The 17,674-nt window shown below is 44.3% G+C and overlaps 1 protein-coding gene across 1 annotated transcript; it reads left to right on the top strand.

Annotated features, from left to right (window-relative positions):
- The first annotated feature begins 402 nt into the window (after nucleotides 1–402).
- RAB43 (RAB43, member RAS oncogene family) lies at nucleotides 403–8,142 on the top strand. The gene is made up of 3 exons (XM_069736793.1): nucleotides 403–679; nucleotides 5,392–5,575; nucleotides 7,100–8,142. The coding sequence occupies exons 1-3, from the start codon at nucleotides 488–490 to the stop codon at nucleotides 7,351–7,353; spliced, it is 630 nt and encodes a 209-aa protein (XP_069592894.1). The 5' UTR covers nucleotides 403–487; the 3' UTR covers nucleotides 7,354–8,142.
- The last annotated feature ends 9,532 nt before the right edge of the window (nucleotides 8,143–17,674 follow it).

Here is a 17,674-nt window from a genome sequence, read left to right as displayed (position 1 = left end):
TAGGCTGAACTGGATGGACAAATGTCTTTTTTCGGCCTTACTAACTATGTTACTATGTTACTATGTATATCTGCGGGCAGCTATGTAGAGGGTATATCTATCACATGATGATCCGAACAGGCATCACTGCGGGCAGCTATGTGCAAGTGGTGTATCTATCCCATGATAATCCGGACAGGCATCACTGCGGGCAGCTATGTGCAAGTGGTGTATCTATCACATGATAATCCGGACAGGCATAACTACGGGCAGCTATGTGCAAGTGGTGTATCTATCCCATGATAATCCGGACAGGCATCACAGCGGGCAGCTATGTGCAAGTGGTGTATTACTTGCAGTGTACCTGGACTATGGCGCAACCAATGGGCAGCCCCGGGGTCCTTCTGATTCTCTAGAAAGCTGTTGCAGTTCCGCGTTGTCAGATTCTCGGCTTGTTCGCACCACGTCACGGGCTGCACACGCAGGACTCGGTTCCCGGGACCCCGGCATGTCCGCTCCAATAGACTCGGACGATGCCTATGATTTCCTGTTCAAGATCGTACTGATCGGAGATGCCGGGGTGGGGAAGACGTGCGTGGTGCAGCGGTTCAAGAGCGGGGTGTTCGTGGAGCGGCAGGGGAACACGATCGGCGTGGACTTCACTATGAAGACTCTGGACATTCAAGGGAAACGGGTTAAGGTAAAGCCGATGTCGCCGCTCCGGGGGCTGACGTGGGTGTGCGCTGCGGTAGAACTACAAGTCCCAGTTGTTTACTCTGCTCATTGTTCCCATGCAATCGGCTGTGTGTGACGGTTTCCTCTGCAGTCAGTTATCGGCCGATCAGATTGAGCGAACCATTACTGATGAATTGTGACTTTTGGGGGATGTGAGATCTTCTATTTATCATGATTCATGTTGGTCTGTATCGGGGGCTGCTGGAGGGGTCTTCACTTGGTGGAAATCCGTGCTAAAGAGCAATGTCTGACCGTGAATCCTGGGGGTCCCAATGCACAATGTCAGTCAGGGACCCCCAACCATTATAGTATGGTTTTCTGTATTGTCCATAGGGGCCTTTTGGGGCCAGATAGGATCGCAGCCCCTGCACCTCCCATAGGCTGTGTCCCTTTACTTTGGGGATAAGCAGCAGATCCCCTCCCCCTCCAAGGTGTCAGTGATGCAATCAGCTGGAGTTCCCCTCCATTACAGTATGGCTGACCCTAGGGCTGTGGGGGGAGGTCATCTGAATCTGTGGCCAATAATACAATGGGAATGCACAATCTACATATAAATGGAGCAAACAGCAGAGGTGGGACCCCCTCCTCCCATCCTGCGTTTACCACCTGCCCGGAGGATGGGGGGGATTACTTGCCTTTATCTAGGGAAGCTGCTAGAGACCCCTGTTGGGGTTATCCCACAAATCTACATTTATCCCTTCTCCACAGATGAGACCAGTGGGGGTCTATTTGCTGGGACCCCCCATGATTGTGGTGTGGCTGTTATCTCCTTCCATTGATGGGCACTCGCTCCATTCATGTGGTGATCAGGTAAAGACCCCCACGATGACCCATCTATGATCTATCCTGTGGATACATGATGAATGTGATTGGTGGGAAAGTCTCATACCACCGTGAAGCGCCCCCATAAACATTAGATGGTTGCTCATCGTTCAGCCCCCAATTGTCCCATTCTATGGGTCGCTGCCAGACTCCTGTGGCAGTGGATTTTTATTTTTTTTTTCTGCGCCAATGAAAATGATCAACCATTGGGGTGAGACTAGGATCTGACTTGTTGGGTTTAACATTGTGCTGGACACAGTCGGGAGACCCCCATACACATTAGATCTGAGCACGGCTGACCCTTCCCTAAGGTGTATGAGGCCCTTTAATCCTTGGTGATGGGTTCAGTCCGAACTTCTGGAGCCAGTCCTGCGTTCTGATGCAAACCCAATATTGACTCTGGAGTTCTACCAGAACTTTTTCTCTGAAGGATCTTGACTACTTGGTCAGGTTTTTGGGGTAAATGCCCCTTGTGAAGCTCAGATCCTCCATTGCAGGTGTATGTGCCCCTCTCCATGTGTCCTGTAGCTTCTGATTGTTTTTGCTCGGCAGCGTGTAATCCGCAGCACACTTCCTGCTGTGACTCTGCACATTTCCCCAGGACCGGGCCTTCAGGACAGGTGTTCTAGGGTTAGCGGCTCGGAATTCTTCTTATTGTTTTACTTGGCAAAGAAAAGATCACATGATCTCTTATTAGTTACCCTTTAAAGAGATTTCCCGCTACATTTAAAATTGGTTCCATTTAAAGGGATTTTCCAACTTCGCCCCATAGGATATGCGTCTGATTACTGGAGTTCCAAATGATGGGACCGTCACATTAATTAGCACCCCATTTCCAGAGGACTGGGGACCAGTTGTGATTGGTGGAGGTCCTAGTTCTTTTAAACCCCCCAGTTATCCGCTTGTCTCTTGTCCTGAGGACAGGTGATACATTTAATCATCTGTCATAAGGGGGAGTATAGTATTAGGTTTACATTTTGGGTGAAGACCCTTCATCAGATGTATAGGGTATGTTCAATGCACATACGGTAGGTCTGTGATGTTTAGCGGACCACGCAAAATCGCGTTGAGTGTCTGATCAAAATCTTCAATGCAAGTCTATGGGTCTGATTTAAAAAAAAAAAATAAAAAAAAAACAAAAAAAAACTGCACTCAGATGCCATCCAAGTGTGGCCCAATGTTAATGGACTTAGAAGTGGGCAAACTTTTTTTTTTTTTTTTTTAATAAATGTACAAGGGGGAAAAACTGATGCAACTTGGTGGTTCGTTTTTTTTTGTTTTTTTTTTCTTTCCTCATGACGTGTGAATGAGGCTGAACGCTTGAGTTCTTATTGACATAACAATAGTAACAATAGATTCTATAAATATTGCTGCAATAAATTCCACAAACGTATCATAATAATGGACACGGAATTGCAAAATTTTGCGCAACGTACTAGGCATCGTGAAGTTTTCCTTACACCAACGCCGTCTGTGCTTTACACCATTGTTTTTGTCAAATAAAGGAATGGAGTTAATAAAGTTAGTACACCGTACAGCTCTTGGCATTGTACTAAGCAGACACTTCAGAAGTGGGTACAAGGGTCTAAAACGCACACTTGGCCCGCGCCACTTGGCCACCTTGATTACATGTGGGGATTCCCTGGCAACCCCCACATGTGCTTATGCTGGCTAACAGATGTAAATCATTCAGCTGCGGCAATAAAAACTAAATCTCCGAGCACTAAAAAAATACTCTGAAGACACTCAAGCGTGCTCAAGAAATCTCGAGTAACGAGTATATTCACTCATCACTGGTAAAGACCCTAAAAACGCTCATGAAATGAAAAGGCCCAGATCTCTGAAGCTCTATCAGATAAAATAAATAAAAAAAAAAACTAAAAACTCAAATATGCAGCGGGAATAAACGAAGCAAAAACTGATCACTGTTCACTTGGTGACCGCTGCTCTTTAAATGGGGGCATAGAGCACTTAGGAAATGAAATTGCTGAACGTTTCATTCACCTCCTGATAAAGATTGGCGAAACACACATTGGGGAATGGGTCCTTTTTTTTTTTTTTAATTTTTTTTTTATATTTTTTTTTTTTATTCTAATTTCTCTTTTGTGTTGCAATTGGGGGGATTAATGTTTGTGTCATTGCTATTTAGGTGGGACTTTTAGCATTGTATTGAAAGTTACTGCTTTCCCCCCCTCGCAGTGATATACATGGAACACATCAGTAATTTGCACGCGTACCTATTTAAATCACTTGTCAGTGTTATGGTTTGAGATTTCTCACTTTTATTTTTTTTTACTTCTGGATTCCTGATATTAAGTTTTTGCTATGGGTTGCTGGCAACCCTCTAAATATTTGTGGTTTTTATATACGGACTTGTCGCTCCTTTTTCTCTCTTTAAACAGACCTCACATAATCTCGCCGATACATCTTGGCGTCTTGCTGAACAGTGAAGTTGCACGACTCTTGTGTAACATTTGCGTTGTTCTCGCCACCATTTCCTGCTGTGTAATCCTGTGTCTGGATTTAGATCTCCACATCGCGGTTTGAAGCCAAAACCCATTATTTTTATATTGAGAAATCGAGAAGGACATCTATTATCAGCACTTACTATACTTTTTTTTTTATTTTATTTTTTTTAAATATCACACTTTGTGCAAATGTTCTCCACTGCCCCATCATATAATTTTTATTTATATTTTTTTTTGTGTATTAAAAGGTTTTTTATTTTCTATTTTTTGTTTCCCCCGATCCCCCACCCCAAGGTTTAAAATGTCACCAAATTGCCAAGAAAACACATGGATTTTTGGCCACTTTGATGGATTTGCATAAACTATGCAAGTGTAAAAAAAATAAATAAATAAATTAAATAAAAAAAAATGACCCTGGACCTTTGACCTTTTGTGATACCATGCAGACTGAGGCCATTGTTTGCTGTCTCACCCTGTTAGGGCTTGATTTAGCGGGATCCTTTGTGCTATGGGACTATGTGCACACTTTCAGGTTTTTTTGCATTTTTTCATGGTAAAAACGCTACAAAAACTCATGAAAAACGCACACATTATGCATCCTATCATTTAGAATGCATTCTGCATGTTTTGTGCACATGATGCGTTTTTTTCCGTGAAAAAAAACGCATTGGGGTAAAAAAAGCAGCATGTTCATTAATTTTGCGGATTTTCTGCGTTTTTCCCGCTATTCTATGCATTTGGGAAATAACGCGTCAAATGCACGAAAAAAACGCATCCGGATTTCTGGCAGAAATGTCCAGTTTTTGTCAGGGAAATTTCTGCAAGAAATCCTGACGTGTGCACATACCCTAACAGATCACTTTTTAGGGGTACCTTCAGTCTCTAGAGCTACATTCCCACAATTAGGTTTTTTTGTGTTTGTTTTTTTTTTTTACACTGTCATTTTGAAAAATCAAGTAACCAATTTTACTTAATGGGGATGGAAAATCTGCAACCTCAAAAGCTCATTGTGGGTATATGTGTCTTAAGGGGGCATTATGGCTGTCGGGTCCTGTAGCATGTTCTCCAAATCCTTTTCCACTCAGATGTCTGTTTCCTTTACGCATTTTTTATTTTTTTATTTTATTTTTTTAATCCATGTTTATGGATTATCCAATTCAAGTGAATGGGTCTTTCAAAAAAGGAATGAACTGCAATTTTCCTCATTACTTTTTCCATATTGTCGCAGACATTTGTATTTCTGGATGATTTTTATTTTTAATTTTTTTATAATTTATTTTTTATTTTTTAATTTAGACCCATCTGGACCACTGGTTCCTTACCTGTAGTTTTATGGGAATCCGTGCATGGGACTCGCTTTTTAACATGATTTCTTCTTCTCCTCCAGCTGCAGATTTGGGACACCGCTGGACAGGAACGCTTTCGGACCATAACGCAGAGTTATTATAGAAGCGCCAATGGAGCCATCATCGCTTACGACATCTCCAAGAAGAAGTCATTCGAATCTGTTCCTCGCTGGATAGAGGATGTGCGGAAATACGCCGGCTCCAACATCGTGCAGCTGCTGATCGGTGCGTTCTTCGTCTTTACTAAGAGCAGTCACGGTATATAGGGAACCGTACGGCGCCAGATGGGTTCTTTAGAAAGTGGACTGCAAAATGTAAAATAAAAAAAAAATAAAATAACGTATTCGCCCTCCCCAGGTCCAGCAACACCTTTCTGCTGCTGCGGTGGTGATGACGAGTGAGCAGCTCACATCACTGCTGCAGCTAATCAAGGCGCTCCGCTCCTAGTGCCATATATAACAGCAGAGCTCAGTGATTGGCTGCAGCGGTGATGTGAGCTGCTGAAATATCATCACCACTGCAAACAAAACTCAACGACCAGAGCTACAGCCGAGAGCTGGTGCTGGACCCGGGGAAGGAGGGCGAGTACTTTGTGACTTTATAACTTTTAGAAAAGAGTGGACCCAGAAGTTTCAAAGTCTAGTGATAAGTGAACACGCTCTGACTTGCACTTGTGCGTTAAGTGACCGTACCTATGGATACACCGCAGTGGTGGTCTGTAACCTAGGCAATGAGGAGTACATAATAGCATTTAAAAAAAAAAAAAAAAAATCCCTCCATTCTTGAGTTTTTGCTTGTTTTTACAAGTACTTGGCATTTTTACCCATTTAGGACTTTAATTGTAATATTCAGAGCTGAAATCCTTCCTACCCCTTCACTATTAAAGCTTTCCATCCCCCGCTTTCCCTCCCATATGGGATTCCTGCAGACATCATTGTGTTACCCCGGCACTCGCTGAGAACGGAGGACAGAATGGGGGATCGGACGGGGACAGAATATCTTGGCCTTTAGCTCCGGGACGTCTTCAGCTCCAAAGTGGGAGGATGTTTGTAAACTGGCCAACAAATGGTTAACATGAGGATAATTGGTATGGACCCCCAGTCCTGTAGTGTCAGCTTCTGGTCTTTGTGGCCTGTTGTGATGGAAATGATGGGGGGTGTTAAGCTGAAGTAATTACAGGTCGCCTGCAGAGGCCGGGTCCCTTATGGATTCTACATCCCATTTCTGCTGACTGACATTAAAGGACACCAGGATATGGCCAAATATCTGCTGTATTAAAAGAAGGGTCTAGGGTAAAGGTAATCGGCCAAATACTAGTTTAGAAATTTTTTTTTTTTTTCTCTCCCCTCCCCCTCTTCAAACAGCGCCACTCTTGTCCATGGAGGCGTCTGGTATTGCCACTAGGCCCTATTCATTTCAGAGGGCCCAAGCTGCAATACCAGATCTAGAACACGGACGGCCCAAGACTTGGCGTTTCTGGAAGACGAGAAGCGGCCATTCTCTACGACGTCTCCCAATTTACTCTTGTAATCGATCAGCTGCTCGGCTACACGGGTTTTTATCAAGTCTTTCCTCCCCGTAGCAACCAGGATACTGGGCAAATAAGTTGGAAAATTTATGCATGCCCAACAGCCACGACAAGGTGACCTTTGCTGGGGACCTATCCTAATGTGATTGTGAATTTCAGTAGCCAATTCATACATTGCTGGGCATGGAATATGTCTATCTCACGAACTGCTGTCTCTACAGGAAACAAGTCGGACATGCATGAATTTCGAGAAGTCCAGCTTGGAGAAGCTGAAAACCTGGCCAAACATTATGACCTCACCACATTTGAAACCTCTGCCAAGGATTCCAGTAACGTGGAAGAAGCCTTTGTGAAGATGGCGACTGAGCTGATGATGAGGCATGGCGGTCCAGTCTTCAGTGAAAAAGCCACAGACGGCATAAAACTTGACAGCAAAGACATGGCGGCCGGAGACTCCTGGAATTGTGCTTGTTGATAATTGTGTTTTTTTGTTTTTTTTTTTGTTTGTTTTTTTCTTCTAATGTCTGTTAGGTAGCTAGTTTGAAATTACCTGCAATTAATCTGATCATAGATTACATGAGCATAACGCGGACATGCCAGTTAAGGAGCTACACCTCTTGTTGCGTCACATCGGCAGAGCTCTGTCATGTGTGTTCAATTTTTCTATAAAAAAAGTACCTGAAATTTTCTTAAATTGAGCTGATGACCATGTGGGGGACAACGGCAAAATAAGTTGTGGAACTGGTTTCCACACGAGTCAGTGATGTAGATTGTGTTTAGGAGACGTGTGCACTGTAAGTTTGTATATTAACCACACCAAATGCCTTGTAACCTATGGGCTGTTCTGAAAGTTCAGAACCCCAGATGTTCCTCTAACGTGAAACTTGTTTTTGTTCTTTCTTTTAATACTATTAAGTAATTCTAAATCGTGGCAAACGGCCACAAAATATTGCACGTAAGAGCGCTTGCAGTTTTTTTGCAAATTTGTTTTTTCTAAAGTGTTATAAAACTTGAAGAGGGAAAAGTCTATTTTATTCTCGTCGGACAGACCTCTCTTGCCTATTATCACATGAAGTCATTCCTTTAATTTTTATGAACTTTGATTAAAACCACAGAACATTTCAAGACTGGGAATAATGTGCAATGTTTCAATCCTGTAAAGATGCAATTTAACATTTCAGGAAAAAAAATATTTTGTAACCGATTTTCTTAGGAATTTGTATTTCTTTTCTTAAATAGATATATTTATCGGCAAAGAAATTTGAAATAAAAAAAAAAAATGATACACTTAAAGTCTGTTTTATTAGTATTCATGCATCTTAATTACAAAATTATTTAAATTAAAAAAAATATTCCACTGTTTGTAAAGTAAAAGCTATCAGAAAATGACCCGCATGTTTAACCCAAGCTCTTCATGTTGAAGCATTGGTCCCATAATAATAATAATAATCTTTATTTTTATATAGCGCTAACATATTCCGCAGCGCTTTACAGTTTGCACACATTATCATCACTGTCCCCGATTGGGCTCACAATCTAGAATTCCTATCAGTATGTCTTTGGAATGTGGGAGGAAACCGGAGTGCCCGGAGGAAACCCACGCAAACACGGAGAGAACATACAAACTCTTTGCAGATGTTGTCCTGGGTGGGATTAGAACCCAGGACCCCAGCGCTGCAAGGCTGTAGTGCTAACCACTGCGCCACCGTGCTGCCCCCATGTTCATAAATGGGTTTTACTCTTCGCCACGACAGCACCCCACATGAGAGAGAGGGATCCGCCCATAGGAACAGGAAACCTACAGAATAAAAGGAGGCGGTCCCCTCTCCTCCTCAGTTTAGGTTTCCTGTTCCTACAGGGACCCGGCTTACCTACAGATGAAGAGGATCCCTGGGCCATGCACCCGCCTGCGTCAGTCTCTGGAGGAACGGCAGGGGCTGCGGTTCCAGAAGCAGCGTCGGGGGAGCCACTGTTTGCAGCCTCCCCCCTCGTCTGATGGATGGCCATGGTCCGGGGTCGGTGCCGCTGGTCCGCCCGGCTCCATGAGGACGCGCGCGCTCAGCGGCCGGCTTTTTATCAGCAGCCGCCGCATGGTGAGAAGGAGCGGCGTGTCTAACCCGGAAGTCGCCGGAGCACTTGCGGGTTGGGTCCGGGGAGGCAGGAGATTCGGCGCCACTTTCAAAAGTGCAGCGCTAGCGTCGGCCGGTGTGTGGATGTGAGTATGGCTTCACCGGCCGACGAAACGCACCTTGCTGTGACAGAGCGCTCTCCTAGTAAGGAGGAAAGCGCCAGAAGCAGCACTAAAAGTGGGGAGAAGCGATCCCAGGAGAAAAGATCTGCCACCAAACAAAAGGATCCTTTATTAAAGAATCCGCCTCCAGAACCGGTACCTGACAGCTTCACTGGGTGAGTGGTTTTAAAAAAGTCTCTTCCCATATGCTGATATATGCTCCTCCTATATCCCCTCTAGATTAAGAAAAGGACACATAAGACCAAACACAGAGAATGTGCTTTGTTTGCAACCCCTCCCGGACTCCTATACAAAAAGGCTATGCTCAGAATGCATTATACTGACCTTACGTCAAGAAAATGTAATGACTCCATCTGACGTTAGAGCCATTATCCGCGAAGAGATGCAGGGTTTGGCGCATGCAGGTAGCACCAGTACCCGCCAGCCAAGCAGGTCCCAATCTCCAGCAAGCTCGGAGTCAGAACATAGATCCTCAGAGGGAGATGAAACTCAGCCGAGTTCATCCGAAAATGAAGGGGGACTGTGTCTGCCCAATAGCAGCGTTGACAACTTAGTAAAAGCTGTTAGAAATACGATGGGGTGTCCAGACGAGAAAGGGAAGAAGTCGGCTCAGGACATTATGTTTGCGGGGTTAGGACAAAAAAAAGCGTAGATCCTTCCCTGTCATACCCACAATTAAAGAACTTGTTAAAAGAGTGGGAAAAACAACATACAAGGGGTTTCTTGCCATCGTCAGCTAAAAGACGCTATCCCTTTAGCGATGAAGAGCTAAATTCCTGGTCAAAAATACCAAAAGTTGACGCCGCAGTAGCCTCAACTTCCAAGCAATCGGTCTTGCCTGTGGAAGACTCGGGTTCTCTAACTGACCCATTAGATCGTAAAGCAGAGGCCTTACTTAAGAGATCCTGGGAGACTAACACGGGGGCGTTCAGGCCAGCTATTTCTGGTACCTGCACGGCAAGATCACTGCTAGTATGGACGGAGCAGCTGGAGGAGCAGATTAGAGGTGGATCTTCAAGAAGTACAATCTTATCGAAAATCCCTCTAATGAAAGAGGCAGTAGCATTCTTAGCCGATGCCTCGGTGGATTCACTACGCCTAGCAGCCAGGTCAGCCGGCCTAGTAAACACAGCCCGGTGAGCACTCTGGTTAAAGAACTGGAAAGGGGACGCACAGGCCAAAGCAAAACTTTGTGCGATCCCCTGCCAGGGTGAGTTCCTGTTCGGGAAGACACTAGATGAACTCCTAAATAAAGCGGGAGAGCGGAAGAAGGGTTTCCCTAACCAGTATCTTCCGTCTTACAGGAGAGCCTTCAGAAGACGACCCTTTACCAGGAACAGACCTACTGAGCAAAGGGATCGTTGGGAGACAAAGGATCCTAAACAAAGAGGTGCTCTGTTTAGCGGATCCTATAATTCAAAACGTGGCAGATACCGCTAGTTATAAAGTAGGCGGTAGATTGAAATTCTTCCTTTCCAGATGGGAACAAATAACAACTAGCCGTTGGATTCTAGATATTATTAAATACGGATTAAAATTAGAGTTTAATAGAATCCCTTAGGATTCTTTTATTGTAACATCGCCAAAAAGTCGGGAACAACAAGAAGCTCTAGAAACAGAAATCCTATCTCTTCTATCTAAAAAAGTCTTGATAGAGGTTCCCCAAGATCAAGAAGGAAAGGGGTTCTATTCCCCTTTGTTTTTGATCAGTAAGCCAGATGGTTCATTCAGAACCATCATAAATTTAAAGAAATTAAATTCCTTCTTGCGTAACCATACTTTCAAAATGGAATCCATTAGTTCTGCCATCAAGCTTTTGTTCCCTAGGTGTGTCATGGCCGGAATAGACCTAAAAGATGCCTACTATCATCTTCCCATACATGCCGAACACCAGCAGTACCTAAGGGTAGCAGTCATCCTGGCAGGACAGGTTCGTCACTTCCAGTATGTAGCAATGCCCTTTGGGCTTTCTATGGCTCCCCGCATCTTTACAAAGGTGATCCTAGAAGTGATGGCTCACTTACGCCAGCAGAACACTCTCATAATACCCTACCTGGATGATTTTCTGGTTATAGGAAATTCCATAACCCAATGTGAAATGCGGTTATCTAATGCGATCTCATCCCTGCAGGAATTAGGTTGGATCGTGAATTACGAAAAATCCAGGCTGAATCCAGACACCATCCAGATATTTCTAGGAATTCAACTAGATTCAGTAAGTCAGAAAAGTTTCCTCCCGCATTCAAAGAGAATAATTATACAATCAAAGGTGTCAGAGGCAATATCAAAACCCTACATGACCCTGAGGAAGGCTATGTCCTTGCTAGGATCGTTATCCTCATGTATACCAGCTGTGCCGTGGGCTCAATATCATACCCGTCAATTGCAGTATGAAATATTGTCAATCCAGGGGAAGGTGCAACATCTAGAGAGTAAAATTAATCTTTCCAGAGACGTGATTGAATCCCTAAACTGGTGGTTAGACATGGATCACCTTTCAAGAGGGGTACCATGGATGATAAATCCCTCTAAAACAATTATTACTGACGCCAGCCCTATGGGTTGGGGTGCACATATGGAGGATAGTCTGGTCCAAAACACCTGGAATCAGGCAGAATTAATGTGTTCTTCAAATTGGAAAGAATTAAAAGCAGTAGAATATGCCCCAAGTCATTTTCTTCCACAGGTTCAGGGAACGAACGCATGTGAGAGTTCTTTCGGACAATTCCACCACAGTGGCGTACATAAACCGTCAGGGAGGTACGCGATCAGGAACCCTGATGAACGTAGCAGCAAACATCCTCCAGTTGGCAGAATTTCATCTTCCATCCTTAACAGCCCTGCACATCAAGGGGGCAGAAAACACCAAGGCAGACTACCTCAGTCGAAACAAGCTACGCCAAGGAGAATGGTCTTTAAACAGGGACATATTCAGGATGATAACAAAAGCATGGGGCGTACCCCAAATAGATCTGTTCGCCACAAGAGACAACAGACAGGTAAAAAGGTTTGCTTCCCTGAACCTCATGGATCACCCAGACATGTTGGACTCTCTTCACCATCCTTGGAGCTTCAAGCTAGCGTACGCCTTTCCTCCAATGTCTCTGATACCTCTAGTGATCAGGAAGATCATGAGGGACCAAGCCAGAGTAATCTTGATTGCGCCCTTCTGGCCAAAAAGACCTTGGTTCTCGTGTCTCCAGAGCATGTCTCTATGCGATCCATGGATCCTTCCTTTACACAAGGAACTGCTGTCTCAGGGCCCATTTTTCCACCCGCAAGTGAAAGGTCTTCACTTGACGGCGTGGAATTTGAAAGGCAGTTATTAAAGTCAAGAGGGTTCTCAGAACAACTAGTTAACACCTTGTTGTTAAGTAGGAAAAGATCTACCACCCTATTATACAGTAGGGTATGGAAAAAATTCTTAAATTTTCATACAACACCATTTACTAAATAAATTCCGGTAGTTCCTATTCTAGAGTTCCTACAAAAAGGTAGAGAATTAGGTCTATCAGTAAACACCTTGATGGTTCAAGTCTCAGCTTTAGGAGCCCTGTATGGAGACAACATAGCAGCTAACAAATGGGGCTCCAGATTTATTAAATCCTGTGAACGTTCCAATCCGGTCCATATTCCCCGTCTACCTCCGTGGGACTTGAATTTAGTCTTGGAAGCCTTAACTGACTCCCCATTTGAGCCACTAGATGCCATACCTCTAAAGGTCCTAACATACAAAGTCGCCTTATTAGTAGCCCTAACCTCAGCTAGAAGGGTTAGTGACATCCAGGCCCTGTCGGTGGACCCACCTTTCTTAATGGTATTTCAGGATAGAATTGTCCTAAAACCTGATCCCTCATACCTCCCTAAGGTAGCATCCATCTATCACAGATCTCAGGAAATAATTCTGCCTTCCTTTTTTAATACACCTGTAACCCCAGAACAACATAAGTTGCACACCTTAGATGTCAGAAGAGCCATCCTGACGTATATAGAGAGATCTCAGACATGGAGGCAGAGTAGGGCTCTGCTTGTCTCCTTTCAGGGCCGCAAGAAAGGACATGGGGTCACAAAGGCTACCATTTCTCGATGGATCAGAGAAGCTATCTATCTGGCCTACACATCGAAGGGCGAAATCCCGCCAGTGGGGATAAAGGCGCATTCCACGCGGGCCATGGCTTCCTCTTGGGCGGAGCATGCGGATGTACCGATCCATCTGATATGTAAGGCCGCAACCTGGTCCACACCTTCTACCTTTTACAACCATTACAGACTTGACCTTTCTGCTTCCTCTGATTTAACCTTTGGTAGAGCTGTTCTTAGTGCAGTAATCCCACCCAAATAATGAATCTCTGAAAATCTCTCATGTGGGGTGCTGTCGTGGCGAAGAGTAAAAAGCCGGATTACGTACCGGTAATGCTCTTTTAATGAGTCCACGACAGCACCCATGTATTACCCTCCCTAAATTCTGTGCAGTTCTTTCCTTTAAGTTCAAAAAGTAATGGTTGTATAGGGTTAAGAATTTTATGTTACTGAATAAGAATGAATACTAACACTTTTGCGGTTCCCTTTTTATACTCTGTAAACTAAACTGAGGAGGAGAGGGGACCGCCTCCTTTTATTCTGTAGGTTTCCTGTTCCTATGGGCAGATCCCTCTCTCTCATGTGGGGTGCTGTCGTGGACTCATTAAAAGAGCATTACCGGTACGTAATCCGGCTTATTTCCAGGATGTCCCTCCTGACAGCACCACCAAGTGTTAGTCCTTCTTATCCTTGATAGGGACAGGAACAGAGGCTCAATAGCCCCTCACCACCAACCTCCAGTGTTTATTCCTGTCCCAACAAGGACATACATGAGTTGTGGAGGATTTCTTACTAAGATAACACTCTGCAGGTTCCGTACCTTTGCTCCAAGAGGCGGGATGACGCCTCTCTGAAAAGGGTCCCTCAGCTTTCCGGTCGAGCTTTGTGCTCCTAGAAATGGCTGCATCCCTCTCTGGAGGGCTCCTGCTGCCATGTCTGATGTGCACCTGTACAGGAAGCACGAGGCGGTGCAAGCTCACAGACGTACTTCCGGTCAGAGCAGGCACACCGGTACGAGTCACTTGTGCGTCCTCCTGTGATGTGACGTCTGGGACTGTGTACCCAGGCCGGATGTCACGTGACTGGCACGCACCCTTGGATATCTGGGCTGGGTACCGGCGTCTCCAGTGTGGAGCACCCGCATTACAAATGGGAGACATACAAGCGGGACCAAACCCAATCATCGGAATTGGTGGATTAAGTCAACATTCTGCTCAGCGTATGTCACCATAGGAAAATCTCCAAAGGAAAACATCAGAGCTCACTCATTGAGAGCAATATCGACAGAGCAGGAGTGTTAGTGGATCATATCGGTCAAGTTTAAATACTTTTTGCAGATATTATAAATTTGGACGTTCTATCAAACCAACAGATGACTTTTGGGAGGAAAGTCCAACAAGTTAGTAAACCTGCCCTAAAAAGTTATTTGGTATTTCTCCTGGTGGTGCTGTTGGGAAAATATAAATTAGTCCTACCGGTAATGGTGTTTCCAGTGGCCCATCATGACAGCACCTCTTATGTAACCTCCCTTGGATTTTCTGACAAACTTATGTAGAAAGGAAATTCAATGAAAATATTGTTGCATCCATCCTGGTGTGCTTGACAAATCACTGGAGTGTGTAGTGGTGAGGGGCTCTACAAATTGACAACTTTACAATCAATGGTAGAGGTAGGGTTATACAGATCAGTTGACTAGGAGGCACAAGACACCTTGTCTTGTAATGAATCTCCTGCTGATAAAACACTGATTTTATTGAAACTGAAATGAAAAACCGACGTGAAACATCGCTAGAACTGGTATCTCAGCACCTACATGAAGCTACTCTTTTGTACAGGACATGTGAACAGCCTCAAAGATTTCAATGGCTATGTGACTCATGGATGTCGGAAGTCATATGGTCTTAGACATCCATAAAGTCCATACGGGTTCTGTTGTTTTCATGGACAGAACACGTACCCAGTAAAACCTATGGAGCTGTTCACAAAAATAAATCAGATGTCTTATTAATCGGAATCAGACAAAGAAAAAACATACAAGTCTATGGGTCCGTGAAAGTCATGAATCGCCAGTGTGTACGGTCCTTTTTTTTTTTTTTAAGGTAGTGCATCGAAGCCTTGCAATTTTTTTTTGCAAATAAAGTCCAAACGCTAATGAAAATCTTTTCCGACACACTGATTGTTGGAAGCCATCATGGACTATTATTATATTACTATTGCCTATGTGTAATGAACTCACAATTAGATCCACGAAATCTGGAGATCGTTAAGGCCATGTGCAACCGTTCAGTATTTTTCGCGTTTTTTTCACTATAAAAACATGAAAAAAAAAAACGCTTACATATGCCTACTATTAATTACAGTGTATTCTGCATTTCTAGTGCAAATGTTGCTTTTTTTTTCCGCGAAGAAATCGCATTGCGGAAAAAAAAGCAACATGTTCATTAAAAATGCAGAATTGCGGTGATTCCGCACACCTAGGAGTGCATTGATCCGCTTACTTTCCGCATCGGGCTGTGCACACCATGCGGGAAGTAAGCAGATTATGTGCGGTTGGTACCCAGGGTGGAGGAGAGGAGACTCTCCTCCACGGACTGGGCACCATATAATTAGTAAAAAAAAGAATTAAAATAAAAAATAGTCATATACTCACCCTCTGATGGCCCCGGTGTCTTCCCGCCTCTCAGCGGTGCATGCTACCGCTTCTGTTCCTATAGATGGTCTGTGTGAAGGACCTGCGATGACGTCGCGGTCCTGTGATTGGTCGCATGACCGCGATGTCATGGAAGGTCCTGCACACACACACACCATCTATAGGAATGGACGCCGCTGAGGAGATCGGCTGTCTGCAGGGTGAGTATAACCATTTTTTTAATTATTTTTTAAACATTCTATCTTTTACTATAGATGCGGCTTAGGCTGCATCTATAGTAAAAAGTTGGTCACACTTATCAAACACTATGTTTGACAAGTGTGACTAACCTGTCAGTCAGTTTTCCAAGCGATGCTACAGATCGCTTGGAAAACTTTAGCATTCTGCAAGCTAATTACGCTTGCAAAATGCTAAAAAAAAAAACGCAAAAAAAAAAAAAATGCGGATTTCTTCAGGAAATTTCTGCAAGAAATCCTGACGTGTGCACATACCCTTAGGTCATCAAAAGGCCTACATCCACGACATAGGCCATGGGGTTGTAAAACCTGTGAGGCAGAGAGATAATTGGTTCCCCTCTGCTGTATTGCCTTTTGTTCTGATGATAAAGAGTGCAATTCCACCTGAGATAGACATCTTGTCTCTGGTCCATCTGCACACAATCCCTGTGGCTTTGGAATATAATCCATTGTTCAGGAGATTTACATCTTGTCTCCAGGCCAAATGGAGTTTGTATGAAAAGGCCTGGGGACAGGCACAAAGACGTTGCTTAAATGTAAGGACTCCATTCATAGGAAGTGAAGACCACTGCAACCACTTTTGTAAGAATCCTGGAACCCATTCGAAACCTGAGAACACCACCTTCATCCTTGTGCATGTTCCTGGAGAACTTGAAAGACTCTGAGCTGACCGTATGATACTGTTGTGAGAAATCGGGATCGATTTTGTCTTCAGTCCCCATTTTATGGTCTAAATCTATCACGTAGCACCTTCACACATTCCAGGTGCCCGAGAAACTGAATCAAACCAGACACCTAGACGCATCTCTCGAAATCCCAAAAAACAGTGGTTGCTTCGTGGCATAAAGCCTTTTCTGTTTGTGGTATAAACCCTGCCTGCATTTCATTTAATGTGGAATCCCTTGCTGGACACTGTATCGGTTCTCCGATCTCGTTCATCACATCTCTAATCCGGCCTTGCACATCAACTCTGGTGGGCTGTTGTGCCCACACTATTATGGAGAAATGTCTTAGGCTACGTTCACATTTGCGTTGTTGGGCGCAGCGTCGTCGACGCATGCGCCCCTATCTTTAACATGGGGGGGGGGGGGCGCATGGACATGCGCCGGTATGCGTTGTATTGCGTTTTACGACGCATACGTCAATTTGACGTACCAGACAGGGCGCGGACGACGCTACTTGTAGCGGTTTCCCTGTGCCAAAATTCATGAACATTACTATTTTATGTCAACGCATGCATAAAAAAAAACGCAGTGTTGTGTATATGCGTTGTGGGTTGCGTCGACGACGCTGCGCCCAAGAACGTAAATGTGAACGTAGCCTAACAGGGATGTACCATGTGTGGCTAATACAAAAGGAAATGTTTCTTCTAAATGCAGAGTGACAAGCCAGGGTAAGGAGGCTTCTCAGAGGCCCCTCGTTGAGCCAAATCAGACTCCTTCCCTGACGAGGGGCAATAGCCTGAAACACGCATCTTCAAATTGAGATTTTAGTTTGGCTTTTATCCTTAGTCACATGACAAGGCTCAATAGTGACTTTTAACATTGCCACATCCAATAGGTGGCACTAGACTTCAAGT

Source organism: Ranitomeya imitator, chromosome 8 (genome assembly GCF_032444005.1).
Source record: "Ranitomeya imitator isolate aRanImi1 chromosome 8, aRanImi1.pri, whole genome shotgun sequence".
Taxonomy (NCBI): Eukaryota; Metazoa; Chordata; class Amphibia; order Anura; family Dendrobatidae; genus Ranitomeya; species Ranitomeya imitator.
Note: the sequence above shows the minus strand (reverse complement) of the source record. Positions and strands in the feature narration are given on the sequence as shown.